Source organism: Nerophis lumbriciformis, linkage group LG15 (genome assembly GCF_033978685.3).
Source record: "Nerophis lumbriciformis linkage group LG15, RoL_Nlum_v2.1, whole genome shotgun sequence".
NCBI classification, from domain to species: Eukaryota; Metazoa; Chordata; class Actinopteri; order Syngnathiformes; family Syngnathidae; genus Nerophis; species Nerophis lumbriciformis.
This window is the reverse complement of record NC_084562.2, coordinates 12,268,234-12,295,131: the sequence shown is the minus strand read 5'-3', so window position 1 is coordinate 12,295,131 and position 26,898 is coordinate 12,268,234. Positions and strand designations below refer to the sequence as shown.

The window sequence follows — 26,898 nt, the reverse complement described above, 5'->3', positions numbered from 1 at the left end:
GACGGATGGATTAAAATGCATGAGAATTGTTTTATATTTTGAACGTTATTTTAAACACTGTTATTACCAGCGGGATTATTCATTACTTATCGTGTTAAGCAATGTCAGCTAAGAGAACCAGATGCAGTCATCAAAAGAGCCACATCTGGCTCGAGAGCCATAGGTTCCCTACCCCTGTTCTAGAACAAAGCAGAATTGCAACAAAGCTGACCCCAGCCACCGGCATTTAAAAATCGTTTGCAACCAAGCTGGAGAGCGTATCAATCAAAACACATTTGCGTTTGTTTGTTATTGCTAAAGATATGGACGCTGACACATCCAGATGTTGTGGGACAGAGTCTACAGAAGGACGGATTCCTATTATTCTCGCCACGTCCGACAGAACATATTCAGACGAGGACTACTCGCTGAAGGTTGCCACTCAAAGTCAAAAAACGCTCATGATAAGAATAACAATGCAATAATAATAATAATAATAATAATACATACCGGTAGTTTTAAACTATTTTACATTTCACTTTGTCTACTCGGTATGCAGCGTGGGTTTGCAGTGATACCTCGTCACTGTCAAGGAAAAGCTCGTAACTCTGTTTGGACACCTGAAGGTCACAGGAATTCGGAGGTTTGATATGGTAATGTAGCGACTGAGTACTCCTAAAGTCATAAATGCTTTAAAAAAAAGACTCCTAATACAGCTACGGTTCTTAAAACCTGGACGCACAGTTCAGATTTGACAAGCTATTGCCATGAACGTGATAATTATTGTGCATTAACGTGATTGTTCGCTGTGGCTTCTGATTATGTTTTACAACCCCGCAATATTTCCGTCCGCATTCAGTCCCTACAGGAATTCGCAATTTTACACAAATCCAACCAAATTTTGCACGGCCTCACAATTGTGTCCAATGCCCGTGAAGTGAATTAATTAACTCATATCATGTTTTGCTTATTAAAGTTAAAGTTAAAGTACCACTGATCGTCACACACACACACCAGGTGTAGTGAAATTACCCTCTGCATTTGACCCATCCCCTTGTTTCACCCCCTGTGAGTTGAGGGGAGCAGTGAGCAGCAGCGGTGGCCGCGCTCAGGAATCATTTTGGTGATTTAAACTCCAATTCTGACCCTTGATTCTGGAGGTGATGGGTCCCATTTTTATAGTCGTTGGTATGACTCGGCCGGGGTTGGAACTCACGACCTACCGATCTCAGGGCGGACACTCTAACCCATGGGTGTCAAACTCTGGCCCGCGGTGTGACAATTAAGAACCGTTTTTTTTGTTTGCAATGGGGAACTAGCAAAGAGGCAGTGTTTACATGACCGATGTGTTGAAGTATGACAATAGTCTCACATTTTAACTAGCAAAAATCGCTTTCGACAGTTCACAAATGCTCTTGACGTGCGGGGGTAGATGTGTAGGTTATAAATGCCTTGGGCACTAATACACCCCCATACTATCACAGATGCTGGCTTTTGAACTTTGCGCCTATAACAGTCCGGATGGTTCTTTTCCTCTTTGGTCCGTAGTACACGACGTCCACAGTTTAAAAAAAAACAATTTGAAATGTGGACTCGTCAGACCACAGAACATTTTTCCACTTTGCATCAGTCCATCTTAGATGAGCTCGGGCCCAGCGATTCCGGCGGCGTTTCTGGGTGTTGTTGATCAATGGCTTTCGCTTTGCATAGTAGAGTTTTAACTTGCGCTTGCAGATGTAGCGACGAACTGTAGTTACTGACAGTGGTTTCCTGAAGTGTTCCTGAGCGCTTGTGGTGATATCCTTTACACCCCGATGTCGGTTTCGAACGTCCCGGGCATTCAGTGTTGGTTTTCAGCCTTGTCGCTTACGTGCAGTGATTTCTCCAGATTCTCTGAACCTTTTGATGATATTACCGATCACCGATTTTTCGTTTGCAACGGTTGAACTAGCAAAAAGGCGGCGTTTACATGACAGATGTGTTGAAGTGTGACAATAGTCTCTCATTTTAACCAGCAAAAATCGCTTTCGACAGTTTATAAATGCTCTTGACATGCGGGGGTAATAAATGAGTTGGAACGTAAATAATTGTTTAAGATGGACACTTTTCAAGCGTAAAATTAACATGGAGAATGTGTTCACCGTTTGCTTCTTTTGGTGGCATTTCATTCTCTAAATATAATTAATTAGTTATAATGAATTAAAGCAGTACAGTCATTTGGCATTAAGCTCTGTTTGAATTAAAGCAGTACAGTCATTTGACATTTAGCGCTGAATATGTGCTCCTATGTTCTAGTTGTATGTCTCTGCCGTGTAAAACGAGTAAAACATCAACAAAGTATTTTTTTCTGCTTTTTGAGGTTAAGGTTACAAGGAACACTTGAAAAAATAATTGCAAATTCCTAAAAGTCGATTCAATGTTATTGGAAGAAAAAATAACGCAACTTTTGCCGCAACTTTCAAAAGAACCCTGCGAAGTCTCGGAGTGGCTAATTTATTAATAACAGTTTGATAGTATGACAATGCATTGCATTATCTTTGGAAAAACGTATAAAAGACGGGCAGATGTTGGCTACTAAAACATTCTATTTAGTAGAGTTTTACGCGGCAAACCTTCAAGCAACTAACTCATCTGTAAATTTCTCCCACAAAAAGTCGTATTGACAAAACTCCACATGGAATGTTCTTTTTTCCAAGAGTGATCCGTGAGTCCTTCTACTGAGGCTTGTGTCTTGGGAAGTTGCTCATTTGAATGCTGTCCCCTTGAAGTCCAGGATTGTAATAAGCCGAGCCACCGTAGTTCAGATCCAAAGGCTCGCTGGTGTCCAGTCTGAGAACTGAAAAAAAAAAAAAAAAAAACTTGGAGTTTGCATTTGTGCAACAGAAATCATATTGTGATGTTTTTAGGCAGAGACATAATAAATATTTCAATTCCAAGCACACCGAGTTTCTTATTTGTTGCAGTTTAATAATTAGAGTGGTTCTGCTTCAAACACGCACCCTTCAAACTCAAGTGCCAAAAACTATCATAACCATCTGCTACCATAATGTATTTCACCACCCAACATAAATCAAAGCAACCTCTGCAAACTGACAGTAGAGTAAGTAATAATGGAAAAAAAAAAAGTAATAAAGACGGTGAAAAGAATGAAAGAACTTGTATAACTCCAGCTTGAAGAAGCTGATATCGTAAAAACATATTTCGGTAGCAAGAACTATCTTAGAAAATGATCCACCTACTTTTATTTAATTGTATTTTGTTTGATTTTATTTTGTTGAATTTTATTTCGTTAAATTGTATTTTATTTTCAATTAATTTTGCTGCTATTTTTGTAAATCAGATGGCACATTAAATTTGTGGTATTGAGTTGTCTTTAACAAAATAAAGCGCATAGTGCAGTGGTTCTAAAACTTTTTTTTACCGTCACTTGGCTCTCCAATTACCACCACAATGACCAACTTTAAAACACAGTAGCGTGGTATGCTTAAGTATTAATTAAGAACAAAGCAGTGGTTTTACTTACCAAGTATATTTAATATTTTTGGTCAATGTAACATGACGCACAGTTTGAACAGTAACACTGTGTTTGAATGTAGAAAAATAAAACACTGTTCTTAAATCAAGTGATTCTTTGGCATACCACTAGATAGATACCATGCTTTGTGAACCGTTGGTTTAGTGCACAACAACCAAACAAAAGCAAAAACTACTTTTGGCTCCCATTTAAATCATTTGGGTTCTGCCTTCCGGAGTTTTTAAACAGTACTGTAACAGAAACGAGCAAAAAAGTATTTTTGTAGTGTGAACTAGAAAAAAAAAACATGCTAAACTAATTGTTCTTACCCTTTGGTACTTGTTTTTGTATATTTGGGATCTGCATAAGCCCCTAAAATGTGATATCAAACCATGGAGGCATGGTGCAGATATTTATAAAACAATCTTGCCTTCGTTCATTCATCGTCCAAACGAGCCGTTTGGAACTTGCCCAAATGTGATGTCAGAGGATATCTCCATATATGGTCAAGTTTTACCCCAAGAGCTTTGCGCGAGTCCGCCATTGTAGTCCAACGCTGTATCCTCTTGTTGTGGGGCAGACTAGCTCGTACATGCACATGCATCCTCCGCTGTTGCCATTTCTAATACAAAGTAACGTATAGTTCGAACTTATCTCTGTTAGTACACTCGCTATGGAAGCGCTAAAAACTACTTCATGGATGACGGAGATATCAATACTTGGAAGAAACTGTTTATTTTCCGTCATGGTGGTGAGGATGGAGGTGGTGGATTGTTGTGGAGGATTGTTATATTATTTACAGACAAAGAGTCACCTCAAGGTATAATGCCTTGGACACAAGAAGTCTCCTTCGAATAAGAGCCAATGATGAGTTTTGCTTTTGTTGAGTTATCTTGCACTATTGACTTTAATTCGCTCAAAAAATTGTATGCAACAAAAATTAATAATTGCTGACATTGTTCCATTGTCCAGTATCAAATTGTTCACAAATATTTGTTTGCTCACCTTAAAATGCTTTTCAACCGTATTGTTTTTCTGATTACAATCACGATCAACTATTTCAAAGCAAAATCACCAAAAAATTAAATGGTCTTGAAATACGTCAAGAAGTAACTGTATAACTGGCCTGGTATCGAATCGGTACTAACATTTGCAGTATCACCAAACTCTAGCGTGGGGATGTCAAAGTCAAATACATCAGAGGGCCATAAAAACAAATTTTCTAGAAGCCAAGGGCCGGACTGGTTCAATGTTTATTAAAACATATTAAAAATGATTGCACATAACCTGTTGAACCAAGACCTAACACAATATACACCTTTTCTATGACCAAATTCAAGCACTTTTTAAGGACTTTCAAGATAAATGTTCCAGTTTTTCCAGTACCCTTCAAAAAAGACGAAAACCAGTGTGAATCAATCCATAGCCTTGTTGTTTGAGGTCACCAAATGCTGTCCATCCATCCATCTTCTTCCGCTTATCAGAGGTCGGGTTGCGGGGGCAGCAGCCTAAGCAGGGAAGCCCAGACTTCCCTCTCCCCAGCCACTTCGTCCAGCTCCTCCCGGGGGATCCCGAGGCGTTGCCAGGCCAGCCGGGAGAGATAGTCTTCCCAATGTGTCCTGGGTCTTCCCCGTGGCCTCCTACCGGTCGGACGTGCCCGAAACACCTCCTTAGGGAGGCGTTCAGGTGGCATCCTGACCAGATGTCCGAACCACCTCATCTGGCTCCTCTCGATGTGGAGGAGCAGTGGCTTTTCTTTGAGCTCCTCCCGGATGATAGAGCTTCTCACCCTATCTCCAAGGGAGAGCCCCGCCACCCGGCGGAGGAAACTCATTTCGGCCGCTTGCACTCGTGATCTTGTCCTTTTGGTCATAACCCAAAGCTCAAGACCATAGGTGAGGATGGGAACGTAGATCGACCTGTAAATCGAGAGCTTTGCCTTCCGGCTCAGCTCCTTCTTCACCACAACGGATCGATACAGCGTCCGCATTACTGAAGACGCCGCACCGATCCGCCTGTCGATCTCACGATCCACTCTTCCCTCACTCGTGAACAAGACTTTGAGCTACTTGAACTCCTCCACTTGGGGCAAGATCTCCTCCCCAACCCGGAGACGGCACTCCACCCTTTTTCGGGCGAGAACCGTGGACTCGGACTTGGAGGCGCTGATTCCCATCCCAGTCGCTTCACACTCGGCTGCGAACCGATCCAGTGAGAGCTGAAGATCTTGGCCAGATGAAGCCATCAGGACCACATCATCTGCAAATAGCAGAGACCTAATCCTGCAGCCACCAAACCAGATACCCTCAACACCTTGACTGCGCCTAGAAATTCTGTCCACAAAGGTTTGTCTCATTTTTGCTCTTGGTCTCCCAAGACAAACTGGTCCTAGGTGAGGGATCAGACAAAGAGCAGCTCAACTCCTCTCTGAGCTGCCACCTTAACGTGGTAGAGGAGTTTGCGTGTCCCAATGATCCTAGGAGCTATGTTGTCCGGGGGCTTCTATGCCCCCTGGTAGGGTCTCCCAAGGAAAACTGGTCCTAGGTGAGGGATCAGACAAAGAGACCAAATGCTGTCTGTAGGAAAAATACGGAAAATCTGCTCAAACCTATAAGCCTGACATTGAACCAGCAGTTATCATTAACTGAATGGGGCATAGAAAATGAAGCAGTGTTTCTGTAGACTATTCAATGTCATTGGTGTTTGCAAACGTTATTTACTTGTTTGTTTGTATCATCATCATTTATGTATTACATCATTCCTTACAAGAAATAACATGAATTATTATTGCTGACTTGTTTGTTTGTATCATAATTCATGCATACATCATGTTCATTAAAACGACAACCGCCCGGCATGATGGACCGATGCACCACTGTCCTCGTGGGGGCGACACAGAGGCTCTGGCATGGCAACAACCTAATGTAAGGGCTCGTGCAAAGCCAACAGATCAAGCGTGTAGCTTTCATTTTTAAGGAAACTTACTTAATTTTTTTCGCATTTTATAATTAGAAAAATATGATGAACATTTCCAAGCATTTACAAGCACTTCACCCAAAATTCAAGCATTTTTCAAACCTTGAGAAAACACAACAATAAAATCCAAGCATTTTCAAAGTTTTTAAGCACCCGTACGAACCCTGTGTACTGTATTTTATTTAATGATTAAATAAAGTGTCAGAGCTTGGTCCGCATTGCCGGCAGTAAGTCGGACACGTTTCCAGTGAGGGTTGGACTCCGCCAAGGCTGCCCTTTGTCACCGATTCTGTTCAGAACTTTTATGGACAGAATTTCTAGGCGCAGTCAGGGCTTTGAGGGGATCCGGTTTGGTGGCTGCAGGATTAGGTCTCTGCTTTTTGCAGATAATGTGGTCCTGATGGCTTTATCTGGCCAGGATCTTCAGCTCTCACTGGATCGGTTCACAGCTGAGTGTGAAGCGACTCGGATGAGAATCAGCACCTCCAAGTCCGAGTCCACGGTTCTCGCCCGGAAAAGGGTGGAGTTCCATCTCCGGGTTGGGGAGGAGACCCTGCCCCAAGTGGAGGAGTTCAAGTACCTAGGAGTCTTGTTCAAGAGTGAGGGAAGAGTGGATCGTGAGATCGACAGGCGGATCGGTGCGGCATCTTCAGTAATGCGGACGCTGTATCGATCCGTTGTGGTGAAGAAGGAGCTGAGCCGGAAAGCAAAGCTCTCAATTTACCGGTCGATCTACGTTCCCATCCTGATGTATGGTCATAAGCTTTGGGTTATGACCGAAAGGACAAGATCACGGGTACAGGCGGCCGAAATGAGTTTCCTCCGCCGGGTGGCGGGGCTCTCCCTTAGAGATAGGGTGAGGAGCTCTGCCATCCGGGGGGAGCTCAAAGTAAAGCCACTGCTACTCCACATCGAGAGGAGCCAGATGAGGTGGTTCGGGCATCTGGTCAGGATGCCACCCGAACGCCTCCCTCGGGAGGTGTTTAGGGCACGTCCAACCGGTAGGAGGCCACGGGGAAGACCCAGGACACGTTGGGAAGACTATGTCTCCCGGCTGGCCTGGGAACGCCTCGGGATCCACCGGGAAGAGCTGGACGAAGTGGCTGGGGAGAGGAAAGTCTGGACTTCCCTGCTTAGGCTGCTGCCCCCGCGACCCGACCCGGATAAGCGGAAGAAGATGGATGGATGGATGGATGGATTAAATGAATAATCCAACATTTTTGTATGGCTCTGTCACTCATTTCAAGTGAAAACATTTTTTCAACAGGCTCACAGACAAAAACAAACTTCCTTTAAAGAAAAATGACATGTCGTGGACATAAAATGAATAAAGCAATATTTTCTTATGGCTCAGTCAGTTATTTCAAGGGAAAACATTTTCAAGAGGCAAACGGCAAACAAGTAAATGTCCGTCCAAAAAAAAAATATGTTTCTTAATACAGTATCAAGATGAATGCATAAATGACAACCTTTTTCCAAAAGACAATATGGAATGTGAGATATAACAGGATAATGCATGCATCTATCATTTGTTTTCAAAACGGGTTACAAAAAAGTGGGACCCCAAAAATGTACTGCGGGGCCCCATTTTTATGACTTGATGGGGTCCTATTTTGAAAATTCCTAGCGCTAACACTGATGGAGTATTGGTGCGTGCAAAACAGCAGCAGGCGGCTGTGACCTGCGGGCCGGTTCTAATACTAATCAAATATTCATAGATAATTCATTCTTGACTTTGACACATCGGCTCAAAGCATCTAATGTTCCAGTGAATATTTCACTCGATTATCATTGCAGACTTGTTGTCCACTCTGACATATGGTACTGAGTAGCCAGGACACACAAACACATGTCCTATTTCAAAGCATGTTCCTTTTTGGGTTCAATGGTTGTCATCGCATTGTTTTCCTTTTCGTGACCCGATATCATTGTTACCTTCTGTGGTGGCATTTGGAATAAGTAGAACAAAAAACACACACATCTGAGGCCTCCTCAGAAATGTGCCTAAATTTCAGATTTGTTGACCGTGAACCTCTTGACTTGTTTTCTAAGATCGTTTTCCTGGGCTCATCATTTGGAATATTACAGATGTGACCATGCAACGATTACTGAAGATGGATGTGTGCAAGCCAGATGGGGGGTGGGGGAGACACATACGCGATTGCTTTCCATCTATTTGCTGAATTGAACAGCTTGTCTCCTCAAAGTTATTGCAGCTGGACTTTGACAGGAAGTTCATGGTGAGAATGTGACAAAATGAACAGTTATTTAACAAAACCCAAACCCAGTGAAGTTGTCACGTTGTGTAATTCGTAAATAAAAACGGAATACAATAATTTGCAAATCCTTTTCAACTTATATTCAATTGAATAGACTGCCAAGACAATATATTTAATATTTGAACTGAGAAACTTTTTTTTTTTTTTTTTGCAAATAATCATTGACTTACAATTTAATGGCAGCAACACATTGCAAAAAAAGTTGGCACAGGGGCATTTTTACCACTGTGTTACATGGCCTTTCCTTTTAACAACACCATTGCTCCAAAACCTGTATGTACCTTTCAGCATTAATGGTGCCTTCACAGATGTGTAAGTTACCCATGCCTTGGGCACTAATACACCCCCATACCATCACAGATGCTGGCTTTTGAACTTTGTGCCTATAACCATCCGGATGGTTCTTTTCCTCTTTGTTCCGGAGGACACGACGTCCCCAGTTTCCAAAAACCATTTGAAATGTGGACTCGTCAGACCACAGAACACTTTTCCACTTTGCATCAGTCCATCTTGGATGAGCTCGGGCCCAGCGAAGCCGGCGGCATTTCTGGGTGTTGTTGATGAATGGCTTTGGCTTTGCATAGTAGGGTTTTAACTTGCATTTACAGATGTAGCGACCAACTGTAGTTACTGACAGTGTTTTTCTGAAGTGTTCCTTAGCCCATGTGGTGATATCCTTTATACACTGATGTCACTTTTTAATGCAGTAGTGCCTGAGGGATCGAAGGTCCGTAATATCATCGCTTACGTGCAGTGATTTCTCCAAATTCTCTGAACCTTTTGATGATATTACGGATAGGGATGTCCGATAATGGCTTTTTGCCGATATTGTCCAACTCTTTAATTACCGATACCGATATCAACCGATATATACAGTTGTGGAATTAACACATTATTATGCCTAATTTGGACAACCAGGTATGGTGAAGATAAGGTACTTTTAAAAAAATTTATAAAATAAAATAAGATAAATAGATTAAAAACATTTTCTTGAATAAAAAAGAAAGTAAAACAATATAAAAACAGTTACGGTACATAGAAACTAGTAATTAATGAAAATTAGTCAAATTAACTGTTAAAGGTTAGTACTATTAGTGGACCAGCAGCACGCACAATCATGTGTGCTTACGGACTGTATCCCTTGCAGACTGTATTGATATATATTGATATATAATGTAGGAACCAGAATATTGATAACAGAAAGAAACAACCCTTTTGTGTGAATGAGTGTGAATGGGGGAGGGAGGTTTTTTGGGTTGGTGCACTAATTGTAAGTGTATCTTGTGTTTTTTATGTTGATTTAATAAAAAATAAATAAATAGATACATTTAAAAAAAACGATACCGATAATAAAAAAACGATACAGATAATTTTCGATATTACATTTTAATGCATTTATCAGCCGATAATATCTCTAATTACGGACCGTAGATAGTGAAAATCCCTAAAATCCTTCCAATAGCTCGTTGAGAAATGTTGTTCTTGAACTGCTCGACAATTTGCTCACGCATTTGTTCACAAAGTGGTGACCCTCGCCCCATCCTTGTTTGTGAATGACTGAGCATTTCATGGAAGCTGCTTTTATACCCAATCATGGCACCCACCTGTTCCCAATTAGCCTGTTCACCTGTGGGATGTTCCAAATAAGTGTTTGATGAGCATTCCTCAACTTTATCAGTCTTTTTTGAAACATGTTGCAGGCATCAAATTCCAAATGAGCTAATATTTGCAAAAATAACAAAGTTTTCTAGTTCGAACTTTAAGTATCTTGTCTTTGCAGTCTATTCAATTGAATATAAGTTGAAAAGGATTTGCAAATCATTGTATTCTGTTTTTGTTTACATTTACACAACATGCCAACTTCACTGGTTTTGGGTTTTGTACATAATATCACACAATCTTCCATTGTGTGTATCACCGATCTATTTATTCTCATTACATTTGCACATTTATTCCATGTTGTGCATGTTTTTGGGTGCCTACCTGGTTCAGTGGGGAACACCTCCACCAGTTTCCTGTGCGAGAAACCTTTCTGGTGTTTCCTTTTCAAGACAACGTACGCCACCAATCCCACAACGGACACGACCACCGCTGTTCCCAACACGGCGCCCCACGCTTCGCGCCGTTTGCTCGCCTCTGATGCAAAACCTTCATTAAAGGAAAATGAGATGGAAATGTTGTTAGGGAAGGAAAGAAAGGAATGAGTGATTAGGAAATGTATTTCTATACATTCATTCATTTTCTACCACATATTCTGTTCATTGTCTGATGGTTCATCCACAATGTAAACACACAATTTCCACTCAGATTCACACCAAGATTAATTTATCATTCAAGTTCTTGGACTGTGGGGGAGCAGGGCTCTAGGATTTGTGTGGCCCTAATCAAGATTTAGTTTGTGACTCCATTTGGTTTTTGTTATACTTATTTATTTATTTTTATTATTATTATTATTATTAAACTCATGAAGGCACCCCACACCACCATAAACCTAACGTCACGTTTACATTCTCAGTATGTTTATGTGATCTAAAAAAAAAAAAGTTATTTATTTAGTTTGATTGAAACGAGCATTTTTAAAACACACGGAGCATGTCTTTAATCTTCTGTTTGGAAAAAAAATGAATAAGATTGTTGACGATGGGATTAAGTCTGTGTACCTTCCGTTCATTCTAGTTAAAATTATTAAATGCAAATCACAAAACAAGTTTCGGGCCATTTTTTTCTATTTTCATTTCTGAAACCATTTTAATGCCACTTTTTTAAAACGACAATGAACAAATATGTTACTGTTATGCTAAAAACATGCTAAACGCAAAGGAAAAGCTAAAATACTGCTTCCGGTTCAATTTGTCATCACACAGATAACCAAGCATTTTTGCATTTTGGATGAACATATATTCGATTAATTGGCGTTTATCTGGAAAAATTAAAATCCAAAAAAGGAAAACAGCACCAAATCCAAATTAATAGCAATATTTTCATGAAACTCAATCCTTTTGTGTTTGTCTTCAAATCTGCCATATATAATAATAATCGAAAAATCGCCCTGATTTAGTTTTTTTATTTGCGTTTGTAAGTAGAATGAACGGAAGGTACACAGACCGGATTAGCATATCTAGCAGGGGGTGTCCAAAAAAAAAATTTTTTTAAAAATCAATTAAGAATCATTACAAATAATAATCACGATTCATTTGAAAAATGGTGATTTTTATTCGTAATGATTCTTAATTGATTTAAAAAATCAAAATCAAAAAAATTGATTTTTTAAATTTCTGTATTTATTTTTAATTTATTTCATTTTTTCCATCCACTCAGGCAAATCATATTGTTGATGTAGATGCCAATATCTGCTGTACAGATTTAGAAAAGAGAAGTGTTGGATACTTATCCTGTTGCCTTATTTATATTTGTTTTTTTTAAATAATTGAGAAGCATTTTATCAAACAAAACAAGTTTTCCTTTGAGTAATATAGAAATGTATCAGGGCTGTTTATCTATTTTATGGAGGAAAGTAGTCAATCATAGAACTGGCACCCAATGTTATTAAAAAGTATGGATTTTCAATCGAGAATCGATTCTGAATCGAACCAAGTCTTGAAACGAATCGAATCATGCGGTGCCCAAAGATTCACAGATATATTCACACGTCAACTCGGGGTTAAGCCTCCCTTGTCTCCTTCTTAAACATTATTCAAGGTTTCTTGATTATGTCCCTTTAACATCGATTTTTGCGTTTACCGTATTTTTCGGAGTATAAGTCGCACCGGAGTATAAGTCGCACCTGCCGAAAATGCACAAACTAAAGGAAAAAAACATATATAAGTCGCACTGGAGCCCGGCCAAACTATGAAAAAAAACTGCGACTTATAGTCCGAACAATACGGTATCTGGAAAAATAAAAATCCAAATAAGGAAAACAGCACAAAATCCAATTTAATAGCAATATTCTAATGAAAATCAACCCTTACAATCTTAAAATCTGCCATATATAATAATAATAAAAAAAATCGCTCTGATTTAGTTTTTTTTATTTGCGTTTGGAAAGAATGAACGGAAGGTACACAAACTAGATTAGTATATCTAGCAATGGTGTCCAAAAAAATTTTTTTTTTTAATTCAATTAAGAATCATTACAAATAATAATCACGATTAATTTGAAAATTGTGATTATTTGTAATGAATCTTAATTGATTTAAAAAATAAATTAAAAAATGTGTATTTATTTATTTTTTTATTTTTTTATTTTTTCCAGCCACTTAGGCAAATCATATTGTTGATGCCAATATCTACTGTACATATTTACTTTAGAAAAGAGAAGTGTTGGATACTTACCTTGTTGCCTTATTTGTATTTGACTTTTTTAAATAATTGAGAAGCATTTTATCAAACAAAACAAGTTTTCTTTTAATTAATATAGAAATGTATCAGAGCTGTTTATCTATTTTATGGTAGTCAATCATAGAACTGGCACCCAATGTTATTAAAAAGTATGGATTTTGAATCTAGAATCGATTCTGAATCGAACCAAGTCTCGAAACGAATCGAATCATGCGGTGCCCAAAGATTCACAGATATATTCACACGTCAACTCGGGGTTAAGCCTCCCTTGTCTCCTTCTTAAACATTATTCAAGGTTTCTTGATTATGTCCCTTTAACATCGACTGCCCCGCCATAAAACAAAAAGAAGAAGAGTAAAAATGCACTACAATTATGTGCTATGAGATGCAAAAGTGAAACCTAAACATAACTTTGTCTGATGCTGCCACAAATATAATTATTATATTTGTACCTTAATTTTATTACATTATCCTGGTTCCCAAATGTGTAAATGCATGAAGGTGAGCTTTGATGTTGTTAAAACATCTGTGTTGATCATTTCGGATGAAACATGCTTTCAATAACCCCAATATAGATGAATATGGATTTACTTATAGGTTTTGTCAGATACTAAAGATACTAAAATAAAATGTCCCCCAATCATTGATTAGAGTCAGAAATACTCAAACCTTTAAAGACGGGATGGGTGATGATATCAACTTAATTTAATTATTTGTAATTGTTCCCTGTTCAAGTTATACAGTTGAAAGTACATAGGTATGGAATCATTATGAATTTTTAAACAACACTCTGGGAATATTTTGCTGTAAATAATTGAATGCCGATGAAATCAAATTATAGATAACGCATGCTTAACTCGGGGGAAATTAAAAGCAAAACACAAGGCCTTGTTATATGAATATTAGTCATTAAAATATTTTCTTTTAGATTGTTTTTTCTTGCTGAAAACATTTACGTTCCCTTAAATACTTGGTTAAAAAAAAGTCTTATTAACAAGGGATTAAATGTATTTAAAATTTAAACATGTGCATTAATTATTGCACTCATTTTAGTCCTGCTAATAAAATACAATTACAACAAAAATGCCCGCCGCTCTGGTGAAAACGTATCTCTCCAGAATAAATTGACACAAAGTTGCAACTGGATCGAATAGTATTTGTGACATACAATATTCAGTGTTTCCACAGATTGGCAATCTATTCGTGGCAGCGGAGGCGTGGTGTCAACATGTATAATTTGCATAATTGGTAATGACGCATTTATTTTTGTTTTTCAAAAGGCAAAAACATGTTACACATCTCTCTCTCTCTCTCTCTCTCTCTCTCTCTCTCGCTCTCTCTCTTTCTCTCTCTCTCTCTCTCTCTCTCTCTCTCTCTCTCTCTCTCTCTCTCTCTCTCTCTCTCTCTCTCTCTCTCTCTCTCTCTCTCTCTTTCTCTCTCTCTGCCCACTACTTGCTGTCCATATCCTACCAAGTCAGACCTACACTGTTCCAATATCCATTTCTCTGTTCTCAATTGTTGATGACTGATGATAACAACCAAACCAACCCCTCCACACTCCGGATTGTAAATAATGTAAATAATTCAATGTGATAATCTTGTGTGATGACTGTATTATGATGTTAGTATATATCTGATAGTATATATCTGTATCATGAATCAATTTAAGTGGACCCCGACTTAAACAAGTTGAAAAACTTATTCGGGTGTTACCATTTAGTGGTCAATTGTACGGAATATGTGCAACCTACTAATAAAAGTCTAAATCAATCAATCAGTCAAGTCAAATCTGTATCGATCCAAAACTCATTGGTATCAATACCAGGGTAAGTATTTGTATCGGATCGATATTAGTTGGATGGGATCGATACTTTTTAGGGCAGTTTCTTGATGTTAGATGTCCAGCAAATTACTCGATTTTCCTCAAAGTCCTTCTCCTATTCACCTCCTTTTCTCTTGTCCGTGATAATATTTATATTTTCAATGCATTTATTGCGACAGTATTTTGATATTTTAGACTAGTGACCTTTTGATAAAACAAGTGTGCATAATAGAACACAATAAGATGTGATAATTATTTTCAAGATTATTTTTAACTGTTAAATTGTTTTATATTTAGTTGATAAAAATCATTAATATATTTGCTTAAAATTAATGCTGTCAAATGATTGCATTTTTAAATCAGATTAATCACGCTTTTACATTTTGATTAATCGCAATTAATCGCAGTAAATGATCCTATATGCATAATTTAACTTGGACACATATTCAATTAATCGCACTTGTGCATTTTGTATATTCGTCATTAGTCATGATAAATTAACTTGAGTGCCTAATTTAACTTAACTTTTAAAAAGACCCTCATATTGGAGCACAAATCAGATTAATCACACTTCTGCATTTTGGTTAATCGCGATTAGTCACAGTAATTAACTTTAAAACATTTGGACACAAATCAGATTATTCACAATTTTGCATTTTGATTAATTATTATTAATCACAGTAAATTAACTTGCATTTCAACTTAACTTTAAAAAAAAGACCCTCGTAATTGGATACAGATCAGATTAATCACACTTTTCCGTTTGGATTAATGACGATTAATCACAGTGAAATAACTTGCATGCATAATTTAACTTAACTTGAAAAAAATACCCAATACTGGGGGACAAATATATTGTACATGCATTAGCTATTTTGTGGACAGTTTCTTAAAATGTGTCAGGAGAAACACATGCTTTGGTCCTATCTCATTTATTTTGTGGTCTTTGTGTAAGGCAATATAGGAATCTGTGACTGTCTTATTTAGGTTTTTTCCCCACTGTAACAGTGTTTCATTGTCCCTTTTGAGTACGACGATATAAAAGGGCCCTTCAAGCAAAGTAGTCAACTGAAACCCAAACCCAAGGGTTTTTTTCTTCATTTTGAAAGAAGGGGTGTTTGTCCTCTGCCTGTGGAAATTTAGATGGCTGTGGTTTGGCGAGAGGTTGGAAGAAACACAACCAAATAAGACACAGTAATCTACATGCTTTGGGTTTACAGTTACTTTCACATTGAAAAGCTGAAAGTGATCTCTTAAGGGTTATGTCATTGGTAGGTCCCCACAGTTACCTAAACAGTCTGTTGCAGTTTTACTAAACACAAGTCATGCATCCTAAAGCATAGGTCCTGCTTACATGAAATAAATATTTCTGAAACTATTTTACCCACTGGGGTCGGTCTTCATTGACTGTAAAACACCTTAAAGTGGAACAGTTTCCAAAATCCACTGTTCGGTTTGTGGTAATGGTTTTCATTTTATTCAGTGTACATTGTAGTCCTTTTTAACACCCCAGAATACTATCCGTCCATTTTTCTATATTGCTAATCCACATTGGGATCGCGGGTAAACTGGAGCCTATCCCAGTTGACTTCGAGGGAAAGGTGGGATACACCCTTGACTGGTCGCCAGCCAATCGCACACCCCAGAATACCATATACCCCAATATTCCACAATTACCATTTTTTTGGCATGTCTAATTTGGTGTTTAGTGCAATCCAGTAGATCTCCTTCCATGGACTTTTGTCTAAGGCCACTTCTACACTAAGGTTATTTGGTCCTTAAATAGTTTGAGCCTTAAATAGTTGAAAACATTTTCAGTCAGCGTCCCACCTGTGTTGCATTTGTGATTTTACATCAGAAGCCAGAAAATATCAGTAACTTCACAACCACTTTCTACTATGTGTCCTGTTTAGACGGAACTGGAGCCTATCTCAGCTAACATAAAAAAGACACACTCAAGCTTTTTGTGGCCCTATTTCGGTCTTTAAAATTATTACTACACGTTTTTTGGGTTACGACCTGTCTCTCGACTGATTGCTATGCTTTATGTTGTGAGCAAAAATGTGGGTCACGACCTTCCCCGATGCAAGTTGGAGTAGCAAATGTCGCAGTGAACCCTTTAAGATATAACCAAAACTCTCACTCGCTAGCATGAGCCAGAAGCAAACTATTAGGTGGACAGTTAGAAATACGTAACTTTGTTTTTCTAACCATTTATCCATGAAAATATGGAAAAGCTGCTGATGATGTTTTGATGGAGAAATAACTCAAAGGAGATATTGTAGAATTCCACTCACCAATGCTGCACTTTATTATTAAATGACTTCATACAGACCTACGACAAATACGACCTTCTCAGTGGCCTAGTGGTTAGAGAGTCCGCCCTGCGATCGGTAGGTTGTGAGTTCAAACCCTGGCCGAGTCATACCAAAGATTCTAAAAATGGGACCCATTACCTCCCTGCTTGGCACTCAGCATCAAGAGTTGGAATTGGGGGTTCAATCACCAGGAATTATTCCTGGGCGTGGCCACCGCTGCTGCCCACTGCTCCCCTCACCTCCCAAGGGGTGAACAAGGGGATGGGTCAAATGCAGAGGACAAATTCCACCACACTGTGTGTGTGACAATCATTGGTACTTTACTGGAGTTGTCTTTGATACAATATTCGTTATCTTGAAGGTTGCTTTTCTTATTCAAAAACATATATTACATGTTAAAATGTGGGGGTCTTTTTGGGGGGCCCAGCACAGAATCATTTAAATTAATTTTAATGAGTAGGATTGATTCGAGATACGTGTTATTTTGGGTTACGAGCTCTATTACAGACCAATGAACTTGTAAGACGAGGTACTTTATAAGTTGCTCTAAATGTCACTAGTTATCAAAATATGAACAATGAGCATATCAATTGACCTAAACGTGGTCAGAGCTTTTCTGATCATGTCCCCCTACTGGTTGTGACCATAAACAACCACATAAAGGGTTTCTACCAGGAGCCGGTCTTCGGCAGACTACACCCTCGTTTAAACAGTTACAACCAAACAATACTTTAACAGTCAAAAGTACGAAACAACTGTACCTCTTTCTGAGCTGCCCCCACTTGATGCCTGTTTATCATCCAGGTTGGCCGCAGGTGTTTCTGGAGCAACGGTTGTTGTCACCTCAGGAAAGAATTCGGTGGGATCAGGAGGCAACACTTCCGTGGATGAAGGTTTTACAGATGTTTTGTTAATCTCGGTTGTCGTGGTGGTTGTCACAGTTGTGGTCGAAGATTCCGTTGCGTTGGTTGACTCTGTGTTATTTACTGTTGTCATGTTTTCATTTGGATTAATTATCCCGGGTGACAAGGTAGTAGTATTCACAAGAGTGGGATTGGGAAAATCCGGAACGGTGGTGGAGTTGCCATCGATTGGATCACTGGGTGAGGTCATAGGGGGTGTGGTTGAGTTATCTAACTCCTCATTTCCAGTGATGTTGGTTTGGCTTGATTCTCCGTTTGTGAAGTTGCCAGTTCTATTCGTCAGCTCAGGTTGGTCTTGGCTGGCCTTTGGGGATGTGGGAGGCTTGGTAGTTATGGCAACCGACTGATCATCTGATGTCTTATTTTCACCCTGCTCTCGACTGTCCACATGATCACCGTCATTAGGCACAACAGCACCTAAATCGTTGCTCGATTCCGTAGGAGACCCGTCACCTGGCGGTTCGTTTTGTCCTTCCTCTTCAGCGTCAGAGTTCTGCTCACGCAACCAGCTTTTATCAATTGTGTGCCTTGGAGGATCTGTTGCGTTAACGATCTCCTCACGCAACCAGCTTTTATCAATCGTGTGCCTTGGAGGATCTGTTGCGTTAAAGATCTGCCCACGCAACCAGCTGCTATCAATTGTGGGCTTCGGAGATTGTGTTGACTGTTGAAGCGAGGCCAGGTTAAAAGTGTGCACAAGCAGTAACAGGTGTATTGTGATTTGCAGGTGCAGTCCCATTTCTTCCTCTTGGATCTACCTAAAAAAAACAACAAAGTGTTTTGAATTGCACAGTCGCATTCCAATTAAACAAAAAGTGATCTTCCAAAGGCAACACTTCTGGTTTAAAATGCTTAAGCCTATATAAACTGTTCAATGGACAACACTAGATCATTTTGCAGATACAAGCTGATGCTATTTCGGACTTCTATTGTGCATGTGAACACTTGCTGGGAAATCATTTCAGAACCACTGGGTTAGGGTGAACAAATCAACCTTGTAAGAGGTTCTACACTGACCCTAAACTCACCGCACCTCACAATGTAAACACATTTGTATATATACTTCTCTGTATTGCGCATCCCTAATGTACATTCAATGCTTGCTAACATTAATAGCTTAACATTGCCAAATCATTAACACAAAGTATGTGTTTGTGTTACATTCGGGTAGGGATGGGAATCGAAAACCGGTTCAGAACCGGTTTCCAGTGTATTGTTTCTTTTTAATCGCTTGCCATTTTTTCAAAGGGTTTTCATCACGTCTGCCGCTGGACAAATGTCACCAAGCAGTTTGTGGTCAAAAGTTTTAATTTTCGGTAGGTGAATGGTCAAATGTAGTCAGAGAAAAGTTGCACGTTTTCCTGAAACCAGATTTCCTCTCAGTCATTACATCATACAGGTGAAACTCATAAATGTACAATATGGTGTAAAAGTCCATTCATCTCAGCAATTAACTTCAAATGTGAAACTAATCCGTGACATCATCTCATTACATGCAAAGTGAGGTATGTCAAGCCTTTATTGGTTATAATGTTGATAATTATGGCTCATATTTTTTGAAACCTTACATTTTCTAAGATTTTCAATTCAAAGTTTTCATAAACTGTAAGCCATAATCATCAACATTATAACCAATCAAGGTGTTGTGTTTTTATTTCCCTGCCTTCTCTTTTATTGTGAAGTTTCCTCAGCTCATTAATCTCCAGCGAGGGGCGGACAGTAAGGCACACCTGCAACCTATTTCTTCAGAGGAGTATTTAAGCTCGTCACCCACAGCTGGGTCTTGCCGGTTATTTTATCCTGTACCTCCCACGTGCATGCGCCTACTTCGCCTCGTCAGTCCTGGTACGTTATTTCTCCTTAGTCCTGTTATTTCTAACCTTGTTGTGTTTGTTTCCCAGCCTCCTTGAGGCAGCAAGGACATCATGCTGTGCTGAGTGCTCCCTGGTTTTTTTCCCCTGTCGACCACTGAGGAACCTGTTTTAGTTAGTATTTCATGGTGTGCATTTTTGCCCCATCGCTTTTTGTTACACTTTTTGGACTCATTAAAAGTATTCATTTTTTGTTATTCAAACTTGCCTCCCGTCTCTGCATCCCGGGGTCACCCCCTTGATCAGTTCGTAACACAAGGCTTGACATCTCTCACTTTGCATGTAATAAGTTAATATCACATGTTACTAAATGTTACATTCTTGTGTAATTTGCACATGATTAAATTCTAAAGAAGAATATTCATTTCTTATATGTATTTTACAAAAAAGTTATTTTGTTCTTCCATGCTATGTATGTGCCTCTTGAGACCTCACTGTAGACTCCATAAGATCATGTTACCTCTAAACTCAACAAAATTGATTCTGATTGACCTTTTTTTCTCTTTTTTCCCCAAATAAGAATCGATAAGAGAACCGTTGAGGAACCGAATCGTTAAGTGGAATCGGAAACGGAAAAATCTTATCCCCTAGAGGGAGGGGGGAGGGGGGGGTTACCCACATATGCGGTCCTCTCCAAGGTTTCTCATAGTCATTCACATCGACGTCCCACTGGGGTGAGTTTTTCCTTGCCCTTATGTGGGCTTTGTACCGAGGATGTCGTTGTGGCTTGTGCAGCCCTTTGAGACACTTGTGATTTAGGGTTATATAAATAAACATTGATTGATTGATTGATTGATTATCAAATCCCATCCCTACATACGGACATAGTTTACGTCATTATGTGCTAAAAGCCGAAAAAAGGTGGAATAGAATGCTTACAACACTCAAGGCAACAAGTTAGTGAAAGAGAAAAAGGTTGCAAACAACTTAAAAAAAAGACAGCCATGTGTACATGGGCAAAGTGTATTTAATCTGATCATCATTCAAAATGAGAATGTTCCCGTGTACATGGACCCTGAAATAATTATCTGATAGTGACATGCATTTGTATGCCTCACACCTTAAATCGGAATACTTCACTTTGACATGCACAGAACATACCATGAACGGAAAGATGTGTTATGGTTTGTGCTATGGTGCCATCTTTTGGACGAGTTCGCTCACTGCAGGTGCTGAGAAAGCAGTGACTTTCGCTGTAAATAAACATGGCTTTGTGAATTTCTGCTTGTCCGACATAATCACGGTAATTGTTCCTTCTGACATCACATGGACAAAGATAAGACCTTCTGGAGGAAAGTTCTGTGGTCAGATGAAACAGAAATTGAGCTGTTTGGCCACAATACACAGCAATATGTTTGGAGGAGAAAAGGTGAGGCCTTTAATCCCAGGAACACCATAACTACCGTCAAGCATGGTGGTGGTAGTATTATGCTCTGGGCCTGTTTTGCTGCCAATGGAACTGGTGCTTTACAGAGAGTAAATGGGACAATGAAAAAGGAGGATTACCTCCAAATTCTTAAGGACAACCTAAAATCATCAGCCCAGAGGTTGGGTCTTGGGCGCAGTTGGACAATGACCCCAAACACACGTCAAAAGTGGTAAAAGAATGGCAAAATCAGGCTAGAATTAAGGTTTTAGAATGGGCCTTCCCAAAGTCCTGACTTAAAACGTGTGGACAATGCTGAAGAAACAAGTCCATGTCATAAAACCAATACATTTAGCTGAACTGCACCAATTTTGTCAAGAGGAGTGGTCAAAAATTCAACCAGAAGCTTGCCAGAAGCTTGTGGATGGCTACCAAAAGCGCCTTATTGCAGTGAAACTTGCCAAGGGACATGTAACCAAATATTAACATTGCTGTATGTATACTTTTTGTCACGTGGGGGTTCGCAACACTGACGGCTCCGGACGAAGGTGTAAAGGTAGGATTTGATGTATTAAACTACCAAAAACACAGGACGCTAGGACTTAGCTATAGCATGTAATGAACAAAACTTTCTTGGTTTGAACGTGACGCAAACAATGAAGCCAGAACGAGTTATTAACAAAGGAAGACTTAAACAGTGATCTCATGATTAAAGCAGGTGTGTGAGTCAAACACATGAGACATGTGAAACTAATCAGTCATCACGGAAACTAAAACAAACAAGAGTGCACAAAAACAGGAACTATGGAGTCCAAAACCCAACAGAACATAACCAAACAAAACATGATCTAGACTACAGATCATGACACTTTTGACCCAGCAGATTTGGTCACATTTTCAGTAGACCCATAATAAATTCATAAAAGAACCAAACTTCATGAATGTTTTTTGTGACCAACAAGTATGTGCTCCAATCACTCTATCACCAAGAAATAAGAGTTGTAGAAATTATTGGAAACTCAAGACAGCCATGACATTATGTTCTTTACAAGTGTATGTCAACTTTTGACCACGACTGTATAACGCTACTTCTGTACATGTTGAATAGGGGCAGACAGCTGCAAGACAATCGCAGTAAGGATAATTCCAACTTGAATTTTGGAAGACGTGTTTTCATGCGCTACAATCCGAATCGCACGGAAACGGGTGGAGTGCCATCTACGGGTTGGGGAGGAGATCTTGCCCCAAGTGGAGGAGTTCAAGTACCTCGGAGTCTTGTTCACGAGTGAGGGAAGAGTGGATCGTGAGATCGGTGCGGCGTCTTCAATAATGTGGACGCTGTATCGATCCGTTTTGGTGAAGAAGGAGCTGAGCCGGAAGGCAAAGCTCTCGATTTACCGGTCGATCTACGCTCCCATCCTCACCTATGGTCATGAGCTTTGGGTCATGACCGAAAGGACAAGATCACGGGTACAAGCGGCCGAAATGAGTTTCCTCCGCCGGGTGGCGGGGCTCTCCCTTAGAGATAGGGTGAGAAGCTCTGTCATCCGGGGGGAGCTCAAAGTAAAGCCACTGCTTCTCCACATCGAGAGGAGCCAGATGAGGTGGTTCGGGCATCTGGTCAGGATGCCACCCGAACGCCTCCCTTTGGAGGTGTTTCGGGCGCGTTCGACCGGTAGGAGGCCACGGGGAAGACCCAGGACAAGTTGGAAGACTATCTCTCCCGGCTGGCCTGGGAACGCCTCGGGATCCCCCGGGTGGAGCTGGACGAAGTGGCTGTGGAGAGGGAAGTCTGGGCTTCCCTGCTTAGGCTGGGATAAGCGGAAGAAGACGGATGGATACAATCCGAATGACTATTGGCATAAACCACCCGTCTCGATCGAAATGTTGATCTGAACTTGTGTGATCGGGTCAGAACATTCTGAATGCCTTGTTTACAAGAAGCATTTTTATTCTGGTTCGGCTTTTAATCCGATTAAATGTGTCCATGTCAACAAAACTAGTGTCTCACCCATCAATCTTTACGGAAAACAAAAATTAATGAAGTCTGAAATTGTTCAATTGTTGCCAGTAACATAGTTTCCTATGTTTGTTCAGTTATTTTTTTTGTGTTTATTGTCAGGTTTTTTTGCAGACATTTGTGCTTTTCTTTCTTCATGAAAGACAAATAGGCTAGGAATGGGTGGAACTGCTAATGTATATCCGAGCTCACGCAATCTTCTCACGTGATACAACACAACTGAAAGACTGGTGAGATACAGTCGAGCCTGTTAAATCTCTTTGAGCAACACGTTGAACGCTTGGCTGCTTGTTGCATTGTATGCCCAGCCCATTGTTGTGACAATAATACCTAGCAAGTCATCATTATGCAAACACGTTGGCGCCTAATCATATCAGGAATCCAATGCCAAGCCACATGGTGTGTATGCTGTGTTTCTTAAACAGTCTGGGAGGGACTGGCATGCCTGCATTCCTGAGGTGTCAACTGTTAATAGACAAAATATCCGAAGTTTACAAAACAAAACAGTTTATGGAAAATTGCTTGCAGTTTGGAAGAGGTCTACCAACAAGTATCTGAGACCATTCAAACTTACTGCCTGACTGCCAGTCTCTTCAGAATCTGTAGCACATAAAATCCCAACTGTTCCGTCAGCCATGACTACGTAGTGCCTAGCACAAACACACACTCAGTCCGACCTCTCAATCTACCTGAAGCAACTATTTACCTGACATTTGGGCTGTTAATCACAGTTCTAGTCCTGTCTCATCCTAAGAGAAGCAGCTTGTACAGAACTTTAAAAGGTCTGAAAGGCCTGATTTAATTTGAAAAGTCTCAAATTATTCACTAAATACCTTATTTAAGTCTAATGCTGGTGTATAGACATTCCCTGCAATACACGTCTCACTGTTATGGTATATCATGAGTGGGGAATTTAAGCCTTTCAGTTCTGTGTGTATAAACATGAATGTTTTCCAGGACAGAGTTGAAAATAGTAGGAAATGTCTCATAAAGCTATGAAATATCATTGTTGTAGTTGGTTTCAATGGCTCCATAGGAAGGTGAATGTAGTGCAGTGTAGTCCCTGGCATAAACTGTCTATGCGGTTGGTTAGGGCCACAACCACTGGGGGTGGCCACATGATTTTGGCGATCGGTCGATCGGTCACTTCACTAGCGGATTATTAACATGGTCGTAGGGTTCTTAGACCTAGACTTAGACGAAATGTACTGATCCATAAGGGAAATTGTTCCACATAGCAGCTCAGTTACAAAGGATGGAAAGGGTAAGGATGGAAAGGGTATTGCAGGTATAAAGTAGACTAAAAATGTAAATGTTTGATGTGAGCTAATTGGAGCCTTAAATAGGTCAATAATTCATAACAACCTTGATTTTAATCCATTATTATTTTTTGAGCAATGACAGTTTAAAAGAAAAAATCCCATTAAAATAGTTGCGGATCTTAAAGGGCCCCACTAAAACATTAAAATTAAGTCATACATTTTGTTTATTATTATTTTGCTTAAATCTCTAGATCAGTGGTCCCCAACCTTTTTGTAGCTGCGGACTGGTCAACGCTTGAAAATTTGGCCCACAGACCGGGGGGGGGGGGGTGTTATGGTATTTTTTTTTTTTTTTTTTTTTTTTGTCATAAAGAAATACAATTATGTGTGCTTACGGACTGTATCCCTGCAGACTGTATTGATCTATATTGATATATATAATGTATATATTGTGTTTTTATGTTGATTTAATTAAAAAAATATATATATATATATATATTTTTTATTTTTTATTTTTTATTTTTTCTTGTGTGGCCCGGTACCAATCGGTCCACGGACTGGACTAGAGCAGTGGTTGGGGACCACTGCTCTAGATCAGGGATTCTCAAACTGTGGTCGTGGCACACGGGCTCCATGTAGTTATACACCACATAATCACTTTATTAAAGTACAGTGTTTTATTTTCCAATATTCAAACACCGTTTTATTCTGGACTTTCCTGGTTAAATAAAAAAAACAGTGTTACTGTTCGAACTGTGTGTAATTTTACAATCACCAACGGTGTTAAATATACTTGTTAAATAAAACCCCTACATTGTTTTCGATGAATACTTAAGCCTACTACGCTACTGTATTTCAATGCTGGTTATTACGGTGGTACTTGGTGGAAAAAAGTTTGATAACCACTCCTCTAGATCAACTTTGTCGATTATAAATTTTTATTATTTTGTTGTTTTATGCCCCGTTTTTATTTGAAAGAAAATAGTTTTTTGAAATGGCAAACACACAAAATAATAAGCCCAAAAAAATATGGGAAAAAAGTGGAACATTGTATCTTTTTCTTGTGACATTTCACCGGTTTGCTCTTTTATTCCACCTAATGTTTTTTTTTTTTAATCGTATTTGTAGAATGTGCCGCAGGCCGTACAATATTAGCACTTCAAACACCCCTGTTTTAGTACATTCCTACGCCGGACCCTCCCCAGACAATGCTAACATTGTGCACATCTTGTCCATTATTAGGCTTCCTCATTAGAAACATTGAGAAGTTATTTACATTGTGTCTATTTACCTTCGAGTGTGACATTGACCTTTTAACTCCCCTGGAAATTGAAACAGACGGAACCTTCCTGAGTCAGTGCTTACCTTACTGCCAGGCTGTCTCAGGTGAGAACAGGTGCACGGGCGACAAATATCTTCAGTGAGTGATTTGACTTGAGTGATTCAGCACTCGCGTAGGGAACAACCTGTTCAACCTGTTTGTCCCTGTCTCAGCAGTAGACACACCCTCAACCACCGTCATGCTAGGGAACACATGGGAGATGGAGATAAATAGTTCCCTCCCAGAGAACGGGTCCCCCGAGTCTTTTCCTTTGAAACAGTGGAACGGGCTTCTGTCGTCATGGCAACGCAAAGGTGCCCGGCGAGCTCAGGTTTCATCCCCACACCTTTTGCCTTGTGGAGTGACGTGTGACTTTGAGAACTCAACCTTTGACGGGTGTCTCGTGAACCGTGACTGTTGTTCTTTGATTGTTGTTCACTGCGTCACTAAGAGGCTGCACTGCGAAAAGTCAGTGTTAAAAAAAAATACAAAAATGAGGGGTATTTTATTTGAACCAAGAAAAATTATCTGCCAATAGAACAAGAAAATTTGGCTTGTCAAGACTTTCCAATACAAGTAAAATTAGCTAACTTCAATGAACCCAAAATACCTTAAAATAAGTATATTCTCACTAATAACAAGTGCACTTTTCTTGGTAGGAAAAAAAAAGAGACCTTTTTGCTCAATATGTTGAAAAATATTCTTAAATTAAATAAATGCTAGTGCCATTATCTTGTGCTAGTGCTCTAAAACTTGCTGGTAGACGGCTGCGTTGACCCTGGATCTCAGGAAACAGAGTGGACCGACACCAGCTGGACTGCTGCTGAGTGGTCCAAAGTCATGTTTTCTGACGAAAGCTAATTTTGCATTTCCTTTGGAAATCGAGGTCCCAGAGTCTGGAGGAAG

The 26,898-nt window shown here is 39.7% G+C and overlaps 1 protein-coding gene across 2 annotated transcripts; it reads right to left on the bottom strand.

The window, feature by feature from the left end:
* On the bottom strand, positions 1–26,178 carry LOC133616210 (uncharacterized). Of its 2 annotated transcripts, none has more exons than XM_061975369.2 (4): positions 26,037–26,178; positions 17,991–18,910; positions 10,732–10,896; positions 1–2,815 (listed from the first exon to the last, which is right to left on the bottom strand). In XM_061975369.2, exons 2-4 carry the CDS (start codon positions 18,889–18,891, stop codon positions 2,694–2,696), a joined length of 1,188 nt encoding a protein of 395 aa, XP_061831353.2. In that variant the 5' UTR covers positions 18,892–18,910; positions 26,037–26,178; the 3' UTR covers positions 1–2,693. The 2 variants fall into 2 exon arrangements, with proteins under 2 accessions (XP_061831353.2, XP_061831354.2); XM_061975370.2 differs by having other exon boundaries at positions 25,963–26,084.
* Positions 26,179–26,898: the final 720 nt, after the last annotated feature.